We start from the raw sequence: 22736 nt of genomic DNA, 5'->3' as shown, positions 1-22736 counted from the left end.
CAGGCCCCACAAATAACCCAGAGATGCATTTTAAACAAAAGGACACATTCTACTCATGTAAAAACACGCTGATTCCCGGACCTTCCACAGGCTGGATTTAGAAAGCGATTGGGCCGGATCCGGCCCCCGGGCCTTAGCTTGCCTACCCATGCTTTAAACAAAACACTGAGAAATAGAATTACGAGTCTAGAAGCGGTTGGAGAATGGATGGCAGCTAACAGATTGATGTTGAATCCTGACAAGACAGAAGTACCATTTTGGGGGGACAGGAGCGGGTGGGAATGGAGGACTCGCTGGTCCTGAATGGGGTAACTGTGCCTCTGAAGGACCAGGTGTGCAGCCTGGGAGTCATTTTGAACTCACAGCTGTCCATGGAGGCGTAGGTCAATTCTGTGTCCAGGGCAGCTGTCTACCAGCTTCATCTGGTATGCAGGCTGAGACCCTACCTGCCCGCAGACTGTCTCGCCAGAGTGGTGCATGCTCTGGTTATCTCCCGCTTGGACTACTGCCATGCACTCTACGTGGGGCTACCTTTGAAGGTGACCCAGAAACTACAACTAATCCAGAATGTGGTAGCTAGACCTGGGAGTGGCTGCCAATACCACATAACACTGGTCCTGAAAGACCTATATTGGCTCCCAGTACGTTTCTGGGCACAATTCAAAGTATTGGTGCTGACCTTTAAAGCCCTAAATGGTCTCGGCCCAGTGTACCTGAAGGAGTGTCTCCACCCCCATGGTTCTGAGTTCTAGCGCCGAGGGCCTTCTGGAAGTTCCGTCACTGCGAGAAGTGACATTACAGGGAACCAGGCAGAGGGCCTTCTTGGTAGTGGCGCCCGTGCTCTGGAATGCCCTCCCACCAGATGGCAAAGAAATAAATATCTGACTTTTAGAAGGCACCTGATGGCAGCCCTGTTAGGGAAGCTTTTAATATTTGATGAATTATGGTATTTTAATATTTTGCTGGAAGCAGCCTAGAGTGATTGGGGAACCCCAGCAAGATGCGTGGGGTATAAATTACTATTATTACATGTAGCCTTTAGTTTGGCTTTGAGCTTCACAGCTGAGGAGGGATTTGAACCCAGGTCTCACTGTCTCAACCTTTGCTAACCTGATGTGCTGATTGGACTTGTACTCCAAAACATCTATAGTGCACCAGGTTGACAAAGACTATTCTATCTAGTACACAAGACATTTTCATTAAATTTGAGGAATTTAATTTGCATAGTGCTTGCATACATGGTAGGCTGCAGACTTGCAAGTGGCATGCTACCTAACTTTAAGAAATGCCTACATAACCTGAGGCGAAAACAGCATTGCCTATGACTGGGTTATTTATATAAATGGTCATTAGAAGCTGGTATAATTAGGGAGTTTAAGCAAAACAGATCGTTCTTGTTAAATAAATCCAAATTGTTATTCCACACAATAGTAGATATATTTCACACTTAATGAATTGAAGTTCATATTCTTCTTTAATAACATCACTTTTAATCATCTGCAAATTTTTGCATAGCTTAACAGCTATGCTGTTCTGTGTATGTGTCTGTTTTAGCAAGAGTTAACTGCCAAGCAGTATTGATGTTTACAGTGAACATGTCCAAACAGCTGGACGGCTATTTCATGGGACTCCAGGAAATTCCAGATGTCCTTTGTCTTGGGCAGAAAGGCTGTGCTAGGGTTGTTTAAAACCATTTGGAATTGATCTAGTTATATATACTAGATCTATGTATTGGCACCCCCAAAACAAGTTAGCACTACTTAAATCAATTAACCTTGATCAATTTTCCAAGTAGCTTAAACAGAGCGGTATTAAGATATGAAAATCATTTGTGGATTAAAAAAAATCATTTTAATGCTCATCATGAGAGAGAGAATGTCACATCTGTGCCAGTTATACTGAAACGAGGGGGATGTCCAGAATCCTGAGAAACTTGCATTTGAAAGTAACAAAGCAATTCCGTCTGTTTTGCTGCACTCCCTCCCCCACAAAGCTATATGGACAGAAATTATTTCACTCCAACTCCCTAGTGTGGTCGATGCATTTGAGCTGCCATATGTGGTTGAGTCATCCTCTTTAATTGTCTCCTCCCCCTTCCTGTTGATTCATTTGGTTTATTGCTGGACTAGGAATGTTGTCCAGTTCACAGGTTATTACTCCACATTGAGCTTTCCAAGGAAGAAAAAGATGTGTAGCAGTACGAGAGATCCTCAGCTTCTCCGGGTCTGAGAGTCACCTGAGCAGAGGAATGGCTCTGTGGGGTGGAGCTAGACTTGTGTAGCTTGTTTCACAAGGGTGAGATCTTTGGGAGGAGCTTCCTCCTCGATTGCAGGCAGAGCCGGAGAGAGTCACAGGGAGGTGCTGAGCTCACCTCTAGATGCATTGGTAGCCAGGAGGGGCAGCCAGGGACTCTGAACTGGAGGAGAAAAGGAAAGCTGAGCTGAAGAAGAATATCGCTCCTTCTGAGTGTTTTCAGTGAAGAAATTCCTCCATACCGACTGACCTTTCAGTCTGCCTGCTATAATCCTCTGAGGCTGGAATGCTGTGCTGAGCTGATTAGAGAATTCCACTGCACAGCGATAGACTAGCCTTGCCAGGTAGTGGGGCTGATCTTTTCATTCCTGGCCTGCAACAGTGGAGGAAAAAGGTAAGGCTGTACCTCTGGTTTCCCTTGTTTCTTCTGTTTTCATGAATATGGGGATACATCTGTACATTTTCTTAGTGTCTTTAGCCAACATGGATGTAGTGCAATGTTTGAGGCATTTGTTTTAACACCGACACAGATTTGAAGTATCTCTCTCCTCTGATAAACAGTTACAGGATACTTGGGGAGAGGTTATTTCCTAATTTGCTCCTGGGGTACAATCAAGTGTGCCAACCTGATCTGGTCAGCCAAGCTTCAAGAACTATGGAAGAATGAAGTAGTTTGTTTTATGGGCAGCAGCTGTTTCAACATACTGATCCAAATCTCTCCCCCCCCCCCCCGTTACATGGGTGGGTGGGAGTAAAAACCTGTTACTCAAGACTAGTGAATGACGCTTTGTCGTGTGGGACCATAAATGTTGTATCTAGACAAACTAGTTTTCTTGTTGTTTGACAAGCAGTCAGGGTTGTTGGATCTGTGCCCTGGAGCCGTTTGCCTGACTCTGAGGCTTTTTCTGTGACTCGATAAAACCTTTTTAAGAAGTTCTTTTTCCTGACCTGTATTAATTATAGAGATTGTGATAATTGTTCTCCTTTCAAAAATGCCTGGCCTTGGGTCTGTGTTAAGCATGTGCTCTTATTAATTCTATAGCGGTAAAACAAAGCTTTCTTAGAGTAGACATGAGCTCATAGCAAACCACTAGAGAAGCAATGGATACCGGAAACTGCTTTAGCAGGCATACAAAGTGTGTTTAAAGGCTTAGGGTAAAAACCCACAAAAAGGAAAACTTTACCACTTCATTCTCCCACGCTTTCCTTGATTTGTCTCCATTATGGGGAATTCAGAAATCTCCGTTCAGGGGCTTCCTTTCTCCAGTTGAGTCAGCATCTTTTATCAGTTGCTGCTTAAACACAGGGGAATGCTTGAATATCAAATCACTATGTTCCAGATCAGTAGCATTTCACTGTGAAATGTAGATTGGAAGGAGATCAATCATCATTGAATGGAAGCATTCCTATAGCCACTTAGTCCAAGGGCTTATATTTCAGCTGATTCAGCAGTGAACCCCTCTACACATCACATCCTCTTCTTAGGTAGCTAGAGGGCAAAAACTATCATATAGCTTTGACATAATTCTGTATTTTGGACCCACCTGTTGGCCCCACCCATGACTGTGGGGCCAACAGGTGGGAAAAGCCATCTTTTCCACCCTGCTGCACTGTCTACAGGCTAGCAAGCCAGTTCACCTCCAAAGCTCTTGCAGCCTCTACTGTTTGAGGGCTAAACTAATCTCTTTGGTCAGTTGGTGCTTTTTAAACCAATTTATTTGTAATTGTGTCTGGGTCTGATAAAAGTGCCCACAGGTGAGTAGAACCTTAAACGTAAATTTACGAGGCCATAATAAGACCCTTGCCAGGCCTAATTTGGCCTGAGCTCTGGAGGGTCCTCATTCTTGTTTTAGGGAAACCATGAAACTGGTTTGGTTGTTGAAAGTCATAGTTTAGACAAAACTATGCATGAAAACTGAAGTGAGCATTTCCAATCTCATGGCCATGTGGGGATGGGAAGAAGGAGCACATGAACCCCAAGGTTCATGCCTGTAGCAATAAATCATAGTTTAGCACAGTCTTCCCCAGCTTGCTACCCTCAAGATGTTTAGTCCCAACCCACATGACCAATGGAGAAGTCCAGGTTGCAGAAGGCAAGGTTTAGCATGACCTGTGAAACAGTCCTGCAGGGCTGTGTTGCTCTCTATGTCCTTTTCCCATTGTTGTTCCAGATATCTTTTTTTGCCCCTGCCCTTGCTTCTGCTTTTGGGAGCCAAGTAAATTACGTGAAGAAAACCTATGTGAAAATGCAGTACATTTTGTCCCATTGGTGGCAAATTCATTTCATAGGCACAGACCCGCTTATGTCTCCATACAAGCAAGAACAGACAATTTTATAATATTGATGTTGCCATGGAAATATGCCACACACACGACCATGTTTTTGTTTAGCATGCTGATCAAATTTAATTAATGGCAGAGGAACTGGTACACCTTCAGTCTCAAATTGCAGTTTCTCAAGACCAAACCCCACTCCCAAGCCATTTTGTAGGAAGCCCTGTGCATAACAGATCCCGGCTGGCAGATCTTTCCTGCCCAGTTTGTGCAGACTTTGGATTCTAATATTTTTCATGGGGATTCTTCTATGGTGTTGGAATTGGTTGTAGGGTGCACAGTAATAATAAAGATGATACAGTGGTACCTCGAGTTACAGACACTTCAGGTTACAGAATCCGCTACCCCAGAAATAGTACCTCGGGTTAAGATAAGAACTTTGTTTTAGGATGAGAACAGAAATCGCGCTGCAGCGGCGTCGCGGCAGCAGGAGGCCCCATTAGCTAAAGTGGTACCTCAGATTAAGAACAGTTTCAGGTTAAGAACGGACCTCCAGAACAAATTAAGTTCTTAACCCGAGGTACTACTGTATAGGGAAGTGCTATTCATCACAATAATGAACTTCTGGAATTCAATTTCACAAGGTTTGATAATGGCTTTAAACCGAGGAAAGGTTTTAGATGAAGATTTGATAGCTTCAGGTAGGTAGCTATTATTTCAAACAAGTAAATGCAAGCTCCAGGTTCAGTGTTGGTATATTTCTAAATGTTGACTGCTGAGGATAAAGAGTTGGGGAGGGCTGTTTCCTACATAACCCAGTTTGTTTGCTCCTTCTAAACCAGGGTGTTCTAACCTCTCAGACCAAGTGGGCTGCAAAAGTACTTCAACACAGAACTCGCAGGCCCCAGCTGAATTAAATTTCCATAGCATAAATTTAAGTATTTGCAATATATAACTTGATATACACAATCAGTATATACATATATATGCGCACAATTAATAGATTTAATATATTTATTTAAGAAATTGAGGTAGCTCAGTTGGTTAGAGCACAATACTGATAATGTCAAGGTTGCAGGTTCGATCCCTGATATCCCAGCTGCATATTCCTGCACCGCGGAGTGTTGGACTAGATGATCCTCAGGATCATTTCCAACTTTCTAGTTTTATGATTTATTAAACAATATTTAGACACAAACACACGTTTACATTTTTGTTAATAACACAGACATTGAGTCCCTGTCAGGATAAAGAAGCCGGGTATAGAGGAAGAAGAAGAATTTTAGAACTATGCACATCACCTTGGACTCCTTGGAGGAAACAGTGTGATATAAATGCAATTAATAAATTTCAAATGAAACATATAATTAAAACATAGGAAGAGCACACACATTCCAAAGGCACTTCGGGGGGGGGGGCACTTGAGTTTAGTTGCAATGCACACTGGCAGTTGTAGTTCTATAACCCTGATGAGATTCCTGTAAGGCTTCCGATAGCCACCAAGGCAAATGTCTTCATTCCCGGCACCTTGCGCTGTGGCCGCTGACATGCAACAGTTTCCAGCTGCGCGTCAAACATACACGGGACTCACCTCTGTCGCCGCAGCCACCACCATGGTGCCCAACACCGATGAGAAAGAAAAACTAATGATAAGCACCAAAGCCTCACCATGACCTTGAATTCAAGTCATCATGCTCTTGTTGAGAGTCAGCCCCCGCTCCTCAGACCTTAGCCAATTGCAGCTTGCCTTTGCCTATACGGGGGCCGTCCTCTCTTTGCACCCATTGGCTGTCCAATTGGCTGCCTGGCACCAACCAATTGAGAGACAGGGTTTCCTCCACAGCACTGCCCCCCCACACCCAATGTTATGCTTTTCACTTGGATTTGTAGAAGGAGCATAGACATAAAATGGAAGAGAATGGCTGTTGCCACTAGTGACGCTCCTTTGGTACTTAGCCGGGCCACCAAACAGGACCACTCTGTTCTAAGCATGAACAGGTAAGGAAACATCAGGAAAAAGGAATAAAGTGCTGTCTGAATGCAGACCTCAGATTCAATAGTTTTGTTTCAGATCCCAACCTAATCTGGTGTAGTGGTCAGAGTTTTTAGCATGTGTCCCAGGTTCAAACCCCACCTCAGCCCTGAAGCTCATTGGGCTTGTCACTATCTCTCATCCTTGTTTACCTTGCAGGCTGGACATGAGGATAAAGAAAACTGCCCACACCTTCAGCTCTGTGGAAGATGGGATATAAATGTACTAAAGTATAGTCTTAACTCAGATAATTTAAAAATGTTTCATGCAGCTGTGCTTAGTGAATTGGTTTATATTGCTCTCGAAGATGATTCTACACTTGATTTGTATCTGAATTTAATTCATTGAATTAACTAATTAGTTTATTTAATAAAAAAATCAAGCTGTCTCGCTTTGACAGATGTTTTCTTCCCTCTGCTTATGGCTGATTGTAGAAATAACCTCGAGAGGGTTTTTGTAAAACATTGAAGAGAGAAGTAGAGCCTCTTCTTAAGGATACTTGCCCTTTTACTGTATTACCTTCTGGCAGACTTTGCCTGCCAATCAATATATTGATGGCGCTCTGTTTTAGCTCAGTGCTCATTTGTAATGGAAATGACTTCATTGTTGATCCAAGGCTCCAACCAGCTTTTTCTGAGCAACTGAGACATTGAGTGGCATGCTTGCTAGGGCATGTTTCATTAAATACTGATGCAATCTTGCTGGGATAGCTCAGTCAGTAGAGCATAAGACTCTTTATCTCAGCTTTATGGGTTCAAGCTCCACGTTGGACAAAAGATTCCTGGATTGCAGGGGGTTGGACTAGATGACCCTCATGGTCTCTTCCAATTCTACAAGTATCCCCAAAGTACGATTGACAGTAGAACAACACTGCTTTACTGATAGATGAAACATTCAGCTCTTCTTAATCAGATACTAGAGATCCGGTGCAGATGGAATGTTAGATTATCAAGCTACAAAATCACAGTGAGAAGGCTTAATTAAACCTGATTATAACATGTAGCCAAAAACTACTACTAGAATAAGAGAGACTAGGACTTGATTACTCCATCGCATCCGCAGTGGATGGACATAGAACTATAGTGAGTATTAGGAAATACCTGTTATGTACTTAAATTCAGTTTACAATCATGCTCCCTGAAACACCTTTCTGTATAACTCTTCGGTATTTTTGTTTGGCTCTCTTGCATCATCTCAAAATCCGCCCCTTTTAAAGTGCTGTCATATATTAATAGTATCTTGCTTTGAAGTGATACCGTTTTTATATTTAAAAAATATTGAAAATAGAAATCTCGTGTATTTGACAAGGTGGCCTTGTTTGCACAACACAGCAATGGCTTCCCAAGACTGCAGAGGTCATCTTGCTCCACCCTGGTATTTTTTGCTCCTGCACCACACTGCACTAATCCAAAGTTTGGCCTAGCATCATATCTGAACCTGGGCTTATGGTTAAGTTCTTGAGCTGTAGCCAAGAACAAACCTTTTAACAGGGTGATATTACAAGCAGTAATATTCATACAAGTCAGTATGAACTTGGGCCTATACTTGCTTTGTTCTCTCTAGCTTAAACTATGGCAGTATTATGCCTTTAACTCAACAGCAGTCATGTTGCTGTACTGAGCGGGTCACAAGAGAATTGGATGCAGCTCACAATTTCTTCTTGCTGCTGCTTCTATAAAAAAAGGATTGTAACTGGAAAGAAGGCTAGCCAGAGCTGCCAAGCTCCTATCAGAACTCCTAGATGTTAGCTAAAGGTAAAGGGACCCCTGACCATTAGGTCCAGTCGTGACCAACTCTGGGGTTGCGGCGCTCATCTCGCTTTATTGGCCGAGGGAGCAGGAGTTTGTCTGCAGACCGCTTCCGGGTCATGTGGCCAGCATGACTAAGCTGCTTCTGGTGAACCAGAGCAGCACACGGAAACGCTGTTTACCTTCCCGCCGGAGCGGTACCTATTTATCTACTTGCACTTTGATGTGCTTTTGAACTTCTAGGTTGGCAGGAGCAGGGACCGAACAATGGGAGCTCACCCCGTTGCAGGGATTCGAACCGCCAACCTTCTGATCGGCAAGTCCTAGGCTCTGTGGTTTAATCCACAGCGCCACCTGTGTCCCTTCTTGTACCAAAAATGGTTGAAGCGCCCAATATTGTTTACCGTATTTTTCGCCCTATAGGACGCACTTTTCCCCCTCTAAAAATGAAGGGGAAATGTGTGTGCATCCTATGGGGCGAATGCAGGCTTTCGCTGAAGCCTGGAGAGCGAGTGGCATCGGTGCGCACTGACCCCTCTCGCTCTCCAGGCTTCAGGAAGCTATCCGCAAGCCTTGCAAGGCCGGCGGGAGGTCCTGCAGGCTCACAAGGCTTGCGGGCAGCAGCCTGCAGCCCGAAGCACGGGGAGCCCTCCGGAGGGTGTCCGCAAGCCTTGTGCGCCCGGCGGGAGGTCCCGCCGGGCGTGCAAGGCTTGGGGCTGCAGCCTCCGAAGGGCTCTCCGTGCTTCGGGCAGGTGTCCGCAAGCCTTGCACGCCCGGCAGGAGATCCCGCCGGGTGCGTGAGGCTTGGGGCGGCAGCCTGCTGCCTGAAGCACGGGCCAGTGTGTCCTATAGGACGAAAAATATGGTATGCTTGTTGCTATGTTGTGTATTTTTGTGCTTTTATATTGTAAACCGCCCTATGATCCTCAGATAAAGGGCAGCATAATTAAAATAAATAATAATAAATAATAATTCCCAAGTCTACTGTATTAATATATTTTATATAATTATATTTTATTAAACAGGCATATTAAGATAAGTCAAATAAAACTCTATTGTGAAATAAGTTGTCATGTAAACAAACATTTCTCCTCTGCGCTCCATTTATTTATTTAGTTTCCTGCCACTCGCCCAGAGTTGCAATCATGTAAGTAAATTATGAGTAAGCTGCACGTCTACTGTATGTCAACACTTATATGTTAGTCATGACTGAAACTGCACATGCCTATCAATACAAAGCTAGGCATCTGACAGAGGGAAAAGATTTAAAATGCATTACATGGCTAATCCTGTTCTTCTGTCAGGTGTTGACCTCAACGTTGACAGACGTGTAGCTTCAGTCATGATTGACACATGCTGTGTGGAATTATAAGGACACAGTTTCTGTGTATGGTGTAAATTCTCTGGCTCAAGAACAAAATGTGTTTCATGGTGAGAGAATTCACACCATGCTTGGGAACAGGTACATTACAACATGCTCATTCTCTGTGCTGGGCGCACAGTTCAACACCCTGAAATCTCTGCTGTATATGTGTTTAGAGTAAAATTCTAGTCCTTAGCCCTGGAGCCAGACCTGAGTTGGTGGAATTTGCAATGGCCATGGGATGGGACATCAGTTCCTTGCATTGCTGGTTAAGCCTCAACTAGCAGAAGCAAATAACTTGGGGGAGGGGGGGATTTTGTTTTATTTTGTTTTTGTTTTAACTATTTATTTTATCCTTTTATCCTGTATTTTTATCTTGTGAACTGCCCTGAGTTCTCCAGATGAAGGGTGGTATATAAATTAAATAAAGAAATAAATAATGAAATAATGAAATAAGTTAAATTGCTTAATTAGAATAACTTACAGTAGGTATAAAATTCATTTTTTTCTGGTACAAAATGTTAACATACCCACAGCCTTGGTTAACAGTTGACCTGTTCATATTTAGCTATTTATGGCCCTCTTTCCCTTTAAATCAATCACTAGATTTTCACCCACCCACCCACTTAGAGCAAAGGCTAGAACAAAGTAATACTTTGAATCCTCTTCTTGTTTCTCCTGTGACTTTGCTCCTAAACAGACTATCAGCTTAAATCCCTGCAGTTGCACATGTTCTAGTTTTTGACCTTAGCATAACATTTTCCTCACAGCAGGGGGGTAAAAACAGGAAAAGCAACCAATATGCTGGCCGTGAGCTGGAAATGTGGGTCATTCTGCATGTGGAAAGATTTTCTTTCCTAGGCTACTAATCCTGTGTTAGCAATCCGACTGCCATCAGGAGTCCAAACCAGGGACGGACACGTTTTAAATGCCTTTTTAATCAATAGTGGTATGGTGTAGGTGACTTTATTCTTCTGTGAACTCTTATGAAATTGTCACTGGATCCTAAAAGTGGATTGAAAAGGCATGCTTGTCGCCATGTGCTTCATGGAGCTTTTAGTTGCTGTATGTTTTTGAAAGATGTGTGAATACATTTTCACAGGAACTTAACCCCTGAGAATGCCAAAAGGGGAGACATATTCTACCACTACTCTGACACAACAGCCACCCTGTCCTGCATCCATCTATCCCAGAGAATGGAGAGGTGGGAGGAAAATGTGGCTCCAAAAATCAGAGAAGAGCAACAGTGGCAGCCACACTCCCAGCACCCATGGCAACACACCAGTGCCTGCCCGCCCTAGTCAATGTGGTGTTGCTGTAAAAATGACAGGGCATGAAGTTGTGGAAATTACATGGCCAGAAATGGGAGGCCCCAGTCCACCCATGCTAACAAGAAGGCATCATCACAGCCCACACACAACCTGCCAGTTACAACGATTCCACAACACCTTCCACAGTGTAAGATACTGTGGCACAGACAGGAAGAGACCAGCAGCCAGGAGCTCTAGGCAGATGTTTGGTTTCCCTTATGTCATACATTTCTCACAAAGTACTATGTGTGTGTGAAGGAAGGAGGGGGCATATAGCACCCAAACATCTCCCTTGGGACAACGGATCATGACCCATTATGGGAAGAAAACCCACCATTGGCCCATATCTGCCAATCCCTTGTAGCAAAGAAACAGCAGATGTAGCAAAATTAGAGCCTTATTGAATAGCATCAGGGATGGAGTGAGTTCTGGAAGTAAATAGACACATGTATGGGCTTGTCCAAACTGTGGCAGTGGAAGACAGAAGTGCCTGGCATGCTCTGGTCCATGGGGTCACGAAGAGTCGGACACGACTAAACAACAAATGGGCTTGTCAGGGTTTCTGTCCCTTTGACCATCAAATAGTGGGCAGCAAGAGCAGCAGATGGATTTGCCCCTCTAGGCTGCACACTCATGCTATGCACACAGACATCAACTGTTAGATATGGAGCTTGACAGGAGTGGTAACCCCACAGAGGAACATTTGTGGGGTGTTTTGGTCACTGCTACTGGCCAGAGGGTGGGCCTCCCTTGTGGTGTGTGCACAACTGTGCAGAGCAAAAGGGAGGGAGGGAGAATCAGTTGTCAGAAGTTGGAACTCATCTTCCCTGGATGTAGTAGCACAGTAGGTGTGAGGAAGGGAGAGAGAAGAATGATTCCTGCTACTTGAGTGCTCTGCCAATGATTGGGGCTAAACCTCCCCGCGCCATCCTGGAGTGGGGAAGAAATTGCAGTGACTAATGAGATGTTTAGACCTTCCTGCGTAGGACTGTGGTGGAACTTGTATCCCCTTTGCCCTGATCTGTGCACCCTGGCTGTGATTCAGTAAGGGGAAAGCGCTCATGCATGTTTGACCAGAAGTGGCAGAGGTTGAAGTGGAATTCCTGGCCTTGATCGGCAGAGAACTTATCTGCATGTGGGGAAGACTGCTCCCAGCTGATGGTGGAGAAGGTTTAAGTACAGTTGAGGCAAGACACAGATTTCACATGCAGCTGGTTGGGGGAAGAAATATGGGAGACACTTTGTAGCCGGATTCCCTCCTCCCTTCACTGACCTGCATAGAGTACTCTGCTGTTGCCTCCCTATTGTAGTAATGTTGCCAGGTCATCTTTACAACATGTCATCTTCATGACCTCATTGCAACATCACCATGTTAGATGAGTGGTCAGAAGTGTCTGGAGACCTGAAGCAGGCTACCTGTGAGGGTTTTATGAAGAGCAGTGTCAGCAAAATGCTATTTCCATGTGTGTTTAGCTGGCAGGCTGTTTTGTGCACTGGTTCCTTCCTCAGAGACCTCTTGTATGTTCTTAGGTACATGATGTGAGGCCAGAGTGTTTCAGCCTGGTGCCATGTACCCTTTTGTCTGAGTTATAGCTCCCTTGTTGCGGAGTTATATCCAAGTGTTGGTGTGCTGTGGTTGGCTGCAGACTAATGGCTAATCCAGTTCTTGGTCATGGCAACATGGGGCGGGGCGGTTGGGGCAAGAGATGGGAGGCAGTGCCTTTTGTTCCTTTTTAATTTTTCTATTAAATTGAAAGGGAGAATTTTCCTTACACAAGCTTTGTGTTTGATAGAGTTCCACTGTGTTTGGGACCTGAGGGTACATAGGACTTCAACTTAAGTCTACTCCTCCTTTGTCCTGTCCAATCTCATTTTGGATGCTACACCAGCAGGGTCATGGTAGTGCAACAGGCACACCATCAACACAGCTGCACAGGTGTATTTTGCATGACACCAACATACCATGTTCTGCCAGTGTAGTGGGGCTTCTCGGAGTAGCCAACATGGTTCCATCAGCTATTGTTGGATTCCCATCAGCCCAAGTCAGCCAGGGGGGATCGGAGACAGAGCTCAACAATATCTGGAGGGCATTGCCTTGGCTACACCTACTGCAGTCCCTCAGCTAGTGTATCTTGAGTACTGGATTGTACCCTTACTGTATTTGCTATTATTAGAAGCCTATATCTACTGCGTTTTAGGATATATTACCTATAGAGGCTATTATGAGTTTGGATATTACTTTTCAGACTGAAATATAAAATTAGTAAACTGGATTCTGCTCCACAGCAGCACATGCCATAATAAATTTGTTTAGCCACACTACTCTAGTTGTTTTGGTATCTTCCCTTTCAATTTATGTATCTCAGGGTGGGGAAAACTTAAGCTCCAGCCCACCACCATTAGTAGAGTCACTTTCTCCTGGTTGGTAACCTAGGAATACCAGGCAATCATCCTCTGCTCCCCTTGAAAAGAGATTAGGAGACACAGCAGCCAAATCTGAGAAGCACAAATACCAAGACACCTAACTGGAACTGAATATTTTTTTGGGGGGGAGGGGAGAGAGAGCGAGAGAGAGATGCTTTCAAGCTTTTCTGAAGTGATGGTAGGAGTATCTCACTGTTTCTTTCCTTTTAATTTTTGTCAGGTTCATAAAATACCTAGGCAAAAGGTAATGTTTGTAGTCAGCCAGCTAGCACAAAAATGTTGCCGATTAGCACCTTGACTGCAGCCAAGGTCTGATGTACTTGGGACCCAGTGTGATGGGTTGCTGTAAATCCCTGCTGTAAAACATAACAGCATTTGACAAAACAAAAAAAAGCTGCAGTGTGTGTTTTGAACTCGGGTAAGTTTCGGAGTGATACTCTCATTGTAATAACCTTCAGTATATTTTTCTTTTCATCTGTTCTGTATTAAATTATTGTTTCATAGTATTGTCATAATGCATATATGTTGAAATGCTGTATTATAGTGGCCTGTCATATAAGTATCATTGCTTTGGAATTGTCGGCACCCAACAGTTTTGTATCCCCAGTTAGTTGCCTAATATTGGAGAGTCCTGGCAGGTATACATTATCTTGCCACTTGGAATAAAGAAACCATGGCTATTTCCTCACAAGAGTATTTTACTCTGCTGTGCTTTGATTGTCACCAACCTCTCTTTTCTTTTCTTTTCTGTTAACAAGATGGTAGACTTGCCCCTTTCTTAAGGCCTAATAGCCAGTACTACTGCTTTATAGCTTCCTGAGACTGAAAAGGCTGGAGATAAAGGAAGTCCTTTTGCAACTGGCTTCATGTTGTGGCTTTTATTTGAAGAGAATGTCTCTAGAGAATTGCTTGCAAACAAAAGCAATTTAGTAAGAGTGAGCAGGCATCTTTTGTAAGACACTGCTTAGCTTTTCCTTTTTAGCTCAAAGAAGAAGTTAAAATGGAACATCTTTGCCCTGTTCACCAATTGAAATTAATGCTAAGTTTATTCACCTTTTGGCATAGGGCCATTTCCTTCTCATCAAGGGGTAATTGCTACGTGTATGAATCTCAATTGCATTGTCTCTAATTCAATGGAACTTGGAAAACACAGCTAAGAACTTGTACCCCCTTTTACATTAAAGGTCAAGAAGAGCATCACAGTCTATACAGTGGGAGAGACTTGGGAGTTTTATGCTTCATTCTTTGTTTTTTGACATTTGCTATTTGTCTGGCCATATGAACATGGAGTTTGTATTGGCTAATAGGTTGTAGAAACATTTGTGGAATCATTTAATGCTTCTCAAGGTGGTAATCAATAATCTGGAGTCATTAACTACTGGTGTAATAGCAGCTGCAATTATGTACTCCTATTTCCTGGTCACTCAGTGTATTTTGTTTTGGATAACATTCTTCCATTCACTACTGTCACTACTGGCTGATGGTAATTTAGATGCCCATGGTTGTACCAACAGTGCAATCACTGTTGCCCAAATTAGTGTTGTATTTATTCAAAAATTGAATTCCATTATTTCATGTTCAGTATTTGAACCTTTCATTACCAAAAGAAGCCAAACGAGTCTATCAATAAACTTAATAAAACAAATACAATAAAATCAAATATGAAACAATATTAAAAATTGTCCATAAATAAAAATGCTGTTAATAACTGATAAAAAGGATTAAAAATAACTATTTGGTTAGTAAGCATAATACAAAATTCACACTTTCTCTGCATTAGAAACATTTCAATAAGCAAGAAAATAATAAAACACATGACACATACTTAAGTCAACGGTGCAATATGCCAAGAATATTAGGGTCACTGTTAAAGCAAACACTACCATCCCAGAATGAATAGGAACCCAAAGGGGACTGTTGTGAAACACTTAACCAGTGTCTGAAAAGGCCAAAAAGACATTCTGAATACTCAGACTCTACTAGGTCCAAGGTGACCAAACTCTCAGAACTGAATCTGCCTCTCTCTCACTTGGAGGTCTAAACGGAGCACTTGTGAAAGGCTAGATGGCAACTTGTCAGGGATACTGTAGCAGGGATTCCTACATTCCTGAGGGTTGAACTAGATGACCCTTGGGGGTCCCTTCTAACTCTGAAATTCTGCGATGGCATCATTCTGTAACAGTACAAGAAGCGGAGAGCAAGTATGCCTCTTAAAGAAAATTCTTCTCCATAGGTTATAACAGAACCTTGGGAGGTGTTATCGTTTTGTGATTTTATTCATTTTCCCCTATTAATGTGCCTTTTGTTATGCTAATTTGGGGCCCTGGCTAGCTGTTGTGCTCCTACCTCCAGTCTCAAGCTTAGAATTCTTTCTTAGCTGATGTGACATCCTGCTTAGCAACATTTAAAACATGTATAAAGAAAACATGTATAAAACATGTGTAAAGGCAGACTAACACTTGGCAGTGACAAGACTGGCCAGAGAGCTGTGCTATGGCAGGGCACAGGGTACAGGAGTGAGTTTCCTTCCTCTCTGAAATGCTTGTTCCCTTTTCTCACCTGTCAGGGTCCCACCACTGATCTGTTCATAAGCAATTGACATGAAAGGATTAGCCCTGCAAGCATGGCGTGAAATGAAACCATAAGGAAACACATGGGCTGCATTACCCATTTTTATGGAGATTTCCTTCCTTTCCTCTTCTCCCCACTAGACTGAAAGCTATGAAATACCAAGCACAAGCAGACTGCTGAGATGGGGAGAGCATAACAATTAAAACTATTGTCCTACTATATCTTAACTCTGTCTTCCATTACAGATTTTGATTTCCTTGAATCACTTATATAAGGGAGGAGGGAGGAGGCTGTTGCAGAAACTGATCAGATATGTGCATGGTAGTAATGGGGGTTGATTTTGAATAGAATGAACTGTGGTTCAGTGAAATAATGTATTATACATCTTCCTTCCTCTCTATCTGGCCACAAAATGAGATTTCCCCTTCAATTTTACAGTGTCAAAAAAACACGGCAAGCTTATTACTTTCCTGCGCACATTCATGAAGTCTCGACCAACAAAACAGAAACTGAAGCAACGTGGGATCTTAAAAGAGAGGGTATTTGGCTGCGACCTTGGAGAACATCTTCTCAACTCTGGTCATGATGGTAAGTAAGAAGAATGTTATGCTTTGGCTCAAGAATGTCCTACAATGCAAATTCTAAAAGAACAATTTGGATCTGACCAGCATTACTTTCCTTTGAGTCGTTACAATGCTCCACCTATAGCATCTACCTCTTCATTCTTCTTAAGAAAGTGCAGTCCAAGATTTCCATGCAGTTGAGACATAATATTTGTCCTGCCTTGGCACCCAGCACTTCTGTAATATCACAGTTTGATGTGTTACATAGAGTGTGTGAGAGTGAATTTATTATTTTGACATCAGTCAGAGATTATTCACAGAAGCAGGTTGTCCTCATGGTGATGATTTAAGAAAGAATCAGGCCAATCATTTTTCCCAGGAGTTAAGGGCATCTGAACGGTAGCCAAGGATAAAATGTCGCCTCCCTGATGCATTGTTATTGCTGTTTTAATTTTTCAAGAAAAATATTTGGAATAAATAATAATCTGGGCAACTGAATGACATCACACATCAAAGTCCATCTTGTTATATCTTCCAACTTTTGCTTAGGAGGTGATGGCAAAGGGGCAAAAATCTGAGTTTGCTGTAGCTGTACTTTGACATTTGAATGGATAAGAAGACTAGAGCCACAGACAGCTAGAATTAAAGGCTCCACAGGGACCAAAAGGTTATCTGATCCAAATTGCTGTACTGTGGCAGAATCCTTCCTTCCCGGAGCAGAGTTTGAGAAGAAGCATGTGCAGTTCTTCACTCAGCAACTTGCCTTGGGATAACTGTTGATTATCCCAGGCGGGTAAACACATAATTCATTGCACCTCTCTTATAAATCCAGGAGCATATTGAAGTACTATAGTCTATAATGAAATTGATAGGTCTCAGTTATGCCTGAGACTGGACAATCTGTTAATAATCCACATTTGGTCTGTTAACAGTCCAAACATTTTTAAAACATTTGAGTGTGTACTGCTGTAATTATACTGACTTCAGCCTGCAGAGAAAGGTTCAGGAGAAGAAGCATTGTTTATTGCTGCTTCTTGGGTGTTTTCTGTAGTGTCTTGATGGTGCTTCTGTTCTTTATGGCTTCTTCCTTTCAGAAGCTAAGCACTTCAGTGTAAAATCGCCCAGTTAAAGATTACATCATCCATTGAAACATGTGCTTTGCCTCATTCCTGAGTATTAATAATATTTGTGTCAATACTTATGCAATTAGCATGTTACATTGCTGCTTGGTGATCTCATACCCCTGGGAGCTTTGTAGTGTATTTGCAGTTCCTTGGGCTTTTCTTGTAACTCATTACCTGCTTGCATTTCAGTTTGTGTTTCAAGTGCTTAATTGGATGAAGACCTACACCATGACAGGCACTAAAATTTGCCAAGATATTTTTTGCTGAACCTTAAATGGCAGGGCACAGTTTGTAGCATTGCATAAATTTTGCGCTTTGTTTTTTCCCTTGACACTGTGTCATAATCCAGGACATGAGTCATATGTTTCCCAAAGTTTCTGTTGGAAAGATGATAGTTCACATGTATCAAATTGATTTGGGTGGGCATGGGTGCAATGTTGTAATGTCAGCATTGATTATATAACATCAGGAAATCCTAGCAACTCTAGGAGAAAGCATGCACAGACCGGCAATGTTCTAGGATTGGTAGTGAGACTGGATGATCCTAGGAGCAAATGAAATTCAGCATGACAAATGTGCTTGTCTGAAAGCGCCCTTGTGAATTATTACTTGAATTTTGGAGCTTCATTTGTAGAGGAAGAAAATGAGTCAACTCAGAACTCTGCAAAAGTGAGAGGGAACTGGATTTTAGGACACCATGGGCAGAATTTCAGGCTAGGCTATTGCTTATTCTGAGAGAGCTCCTGTATATTACTCTCATATACCCTGTTCGTAACAGTTATTTTCACTTTAATGGATTATTGAAGACTTGAATACTGTAGTAAGAAGGATTGCTGAGATTATCTTCTAAACTGCACCATGTTGGCTTGGTAGCTGCCTCTCTGTCATTCTGTGTAATGCCATGTAAATGGAGATTTGGCTGCCCAAACTATTTAGGTAGCTATAGCCAAACAGAAAGACGCAGCTCCACTTTTCCTTTCTACCCACTCAGCACGTAGCAAAGTATCGTAACAAATAATTGTGGAGTTAAAAGTACGACCTAGATCAAGATAGGCAGTCAATGGATTGGATTCAAATGCTGTCCAGATTGCCCAAAATATCACCATCACAGAGCAAACAGCTTAAAGTAACTTAGGCAACATGTTTGGATGTGGCTGTTTGGGGAGACAGGCCGCTCTGGGAGTGGTCATGTCAAAAGTGCAGCGTCTTCACATAAGCGCAGGATCATTGCAGTATAGCACGACATGCCACTGGCTGGGAAACTCAGGCTGTAACATATCAAATGTGGGTGGAATCTACAAGGGTGCCATGTGGCACAGTCTTCATGTAATTTTGTCTCAGGCTGGAAATTATGTAGGGAGAACATGAACTTCAGTAGACTTGGGTTATTAAATACCAGCTTTGCTTTCCATCCTAACAACTTGGTGATTAAGCTGTGCATTAGTTGTTTCCTTGAATCATATTGATCAATATTTATTTGAAATAGTTGCAGTATTTTGGTTTCTTTAGCTTTGAACATCATTTCCCTACCCTGTGCTGAATAAACACCTGGAAACAAACGAAGACTCCTTGAGGAGTAGCGGTTCGTCATTCAGCTGGGGTTACCAATTTGTTCTGCTTTGCTGCCACCTGCCATGCTTGGTGGTTTTATAGTGTGCAACCTCTGTCAGCATATTGTAGCCCCTGACTAGGTTGGGGTCTCTTTACTTTCCCCTTGTTGGTAGCTGGTGTTGGCAGCAGCTCACCTCAGAATTACTGCTTCCATTGGCCTAGTTAAACAGCTCTTTGCCCAAAAGAAACTGGTGAGAATCTTTTAGCATCACCTACAAATGGAAAGCAGCTTCATTGTTTACTGCTTTGTGTTGCGATAATAGTTCTGTATTGCATCATCTCTGTGCATGTTCATTGGCTCCCATTGGGAATTAGATGTGGTGCTTTCTTTTCTATTCTGAAATTGATAGGAATTGTTGATATATGTTTTTAGTAAGCACAGAGGACAAAACGCTTGACAGGAAACTCTTGTTCTTTAATTTACTTTAAACATTTACCTGCTTATGCCCCTTTCCCCCTATTTATGTAAAACAACTGCAAAAACAGCTTCACAGCATATGGAAAAGTGTGTTGTTAATGACCCAGAAGAAAACTATTAATTGGGTAATTCTTTATTCTGTGAAAGGAAGGCATTATGTGGTTCAAAGCCCATATGCATGCAGTTGTGATAAGGTAAATTTAAGCAATGCATTAGGAAGATTTAAGCAATGTTAAAGGCTTGTCTTCAAAAGATATACAGTCTGTATTTACAAAGCATTCCAGTCTTTGAATGGATTTTACTTATACTAATATTATTTCTGTTACAATTTAGAAGCCTTAAACATACATGGCATAGTGGTAATTCACTGAGTCATTTTGGATTTTACAAACTCATTTCAGCCTTTTCTCTTATAATGGCATGGAATCCATAATGTTGCTCTTGCCAGTGATTGTTATAGCTATCTAGACCATTATTCTTTTAAAACAGTGTGCATTTTAAATACTAAAAGGGGTGGGCCAATCTCTATTAAGCAATAAACCTCTTAGATTTTGGTCTGGTAGAAACTGAAGCAGCAGCATGGAGTAAGGTCTAGAGCAGGTTAAAGATGATCTAAAACCATTTGAAATCACTTGAATGGTAATGTGCCCATTTTTAAGTGTCCTAGATTTTGGTAAACTGAAGCCATCATTCTCGTGGTGTTAATAACTATGCAGGGCGACTGCCCTAAAACTGCTTTTATTGCCTTCAACATTCTTACCTAATTTACTATTAAATTAATCTGACAGATTTCAGTCCAGCTCTAGTTGTTGTATATTTACTTGTACCTTGAGTTTTAATTCTTTTTGGCTCTTTCCTGAGCCTGAATACAGGAACCAGCATTCCAAACTTTTTTTTTTTAATGCAGCGAAGAGCTATGATGTCCAAATTCTTAAATTTTGTCCTAAAGTATATGTTCATTATAGCATTGGGTTTTCTTGAGATGCTACTGCTTTGGGAATGCTTTTTACTACTGCTTATTGGGAAGTTCATTACAGCGAATGAATACGAATCAATACTCATAAGACAACAGCATAGATAGTGTCATCTACACTAGGATGGCAGGATGTTCATGAAACACCAGCTGGAGGTGACATTTTGGAACAGCGTAGAATTTAAACATAACATTCCCTGAAGATGACATAGGCAGCTTTATTCACATAAGCACTTTTAATATCAAATTTCTGAAATTAAGCTGGTTAAGTCTAGGAACTAATAGAAAGAATAGGATGATATTTCATTGTAACCATAAAAAATGCAATACCTGAGTGATAAAATAGAAGCGGCTGTGATATTCATCAGCTTTGTGTGAAAATACAGGTTAAGTACAGAGCACAGTCCAAATAAAGTTGACTATTTTAAGTACTTTTACTCAAGAGCAGCATTTCTGGCTATCCACACTTCTGCCTTTTCTTTTTTTTTTCTTTTTTTTTAACATGGACTTAGATTCAAAATGTATTACTACACTTTGCTTTACAGTGATTGTTCCAGTTTTCTAGTGATGATTTAACTTTATGCTGGTGCATGGAATTCAGCTGAGTGGCAGCATTTCAGTATGGCATGGTCCATTAACTGGCCAAATGGTCCTGGCTTGGACATTGTGAAAATGACACTGTTTCAACAGAACTTGGTGGGCAGCCTTGGTCTCCCAGGCTGAACAAATAATTCTTATTCCAGCAATAGACTGAGAACCCCTGGACTCTTAAAATGCAAGAAGCATATCGGTCTCAAAAACAGAGGAGGGAATCTGATCTGAGTAAACTGAAATATTCAGTGTGAGCAGCTAGTTTGCTATTTGGAACATGTTCTTAGGTATCAGCTGTGCAGCTAAAATTATTTATTTCATAAAATTTGTGAACTGATTGTGAAGAACCTAAAATAAAAAAACCTCAAAGCCATTTACAGAAAGATAAAAGAAGAAAAAAATACAAGAAATACTTTAAAACATACAAAAAGATAAAACACTAAAACAGAATAAAATTCACACCAGCTTTCTAAGCATCTGGATAGGCTTGTCTAAACAAGAATGTTTTCAGCAAGTGCCAAAAAGAATACAGGGAAGGCTCCTGCTTGATATCAGTACGCAGGGAGTTTCAAAGTGTAGTTGCTGCTACATTAAACAATGGATTTCTTACAAATGTGGAATGGGTATTATGTGGCACCTGTAGTAGTGTCAGCTGCACTGATCAGAGCAGTGAAGTGGGCACATGCGGGGTAAGGCGATAATGTAGATAAACTGGTTCTAAGTTGTTAAAGGCTTTATAAACTAATAGTAAGTAACACCTTGAACTTGTAGCAGTAGCAGTCAGTGCAGCTCTCTGAGCACAGGTGTGATAGCTGACAAGGCCTCACTCCTTTCAACAATGATGCTGCAGCATTCTGCACTAACTGCAGCTTCTGGATCAAGCACAAGGGAAGCCCCCCAAACAGTGATTGCAGTATCTAATAGAAGCTTATTATCCCCTTGGGTTGACCTTCAGGAAATAGACATGGCCGTGGGTCAACTGGGTTGTTCACATCTCCATTGCAAGCTCAGTGCATTGGGCCAAACCTAGTGGAGCTGCAGCTGGGTTGTGGCAATCCCTTTCACTTGTGCTTGCAAAGCAGTGGAGCTGTCGGGTGAAGTAAAAAGTGACCTGTCACCACAATTTCAGCTTTTTCAGACCAGGGAACAACTGAACTGAACATTTTATTGGAAAGTGGCAAGCCACATGGCCCACTTACGATCGTTCATTGCCTTCCTGGTGTTTCCTCCTTTGGCCAGAGCTTGGAGGGTGCCACACAGTCCTTATCCACACCTGACACTATTTACATCCAGGGCCCAGGGCCCATTTCACGCTCAAGTCCCACAATGTGGTGAAATGAAGCAAATCTCTGAAACCTCCAGGGATATTTTTGACGCTTAGACATTACATTCCTGTTGCAGCTTAATGGAGAGGACTGTTGTCTCCTTAATTCTTCTTTATTCCTTAATTTTCACTTCTATTTCTAGAAATAGGAACAGTC

General features: G+C 42.1%; 1 protein-coding gene across 7 annotated transcripts in view; it reads left to right on the top strand.

The window, feature by feature from the left end:
* The window catches only part of ARHGAP32 (Rho GTPase activating protein 32), a 199896-nt gene that overhangs the window by 151864 nt on the left and 25296 nt on the right, over positions 1-22736 (top strand). For all 7 annotated transcript variants that reach the window (XM_082201334.1, XM_082201335.1, XM_082201337.1 and 4 more), the window contains one exon: positions 16414-16563. In XM_082201334.1, coding sequence (XP_082057460.1) covers positions 16414-16563 — 150 coding nt within the window. The remainder of the gene's footprint in view (positions 1-16413; positions 16564-22736) is intronic.

The sequence above is a fragment of the Podarcis vaucheri genome (genome assembly GCF_965113315.1).
Source record: "Podarcis vaucheri genome assembly, chromosome: 15".
NCBI lineage: Eukaryota > Metazoa > Chordata > Lepidosauria > Squamata > Lacertidae > Podarcis > Podarcis vaucheri.
Note: the sequence above shows the minus strand (reverse complement) of the source record. Positions and strands in the feature narration are given on the sequence as shown.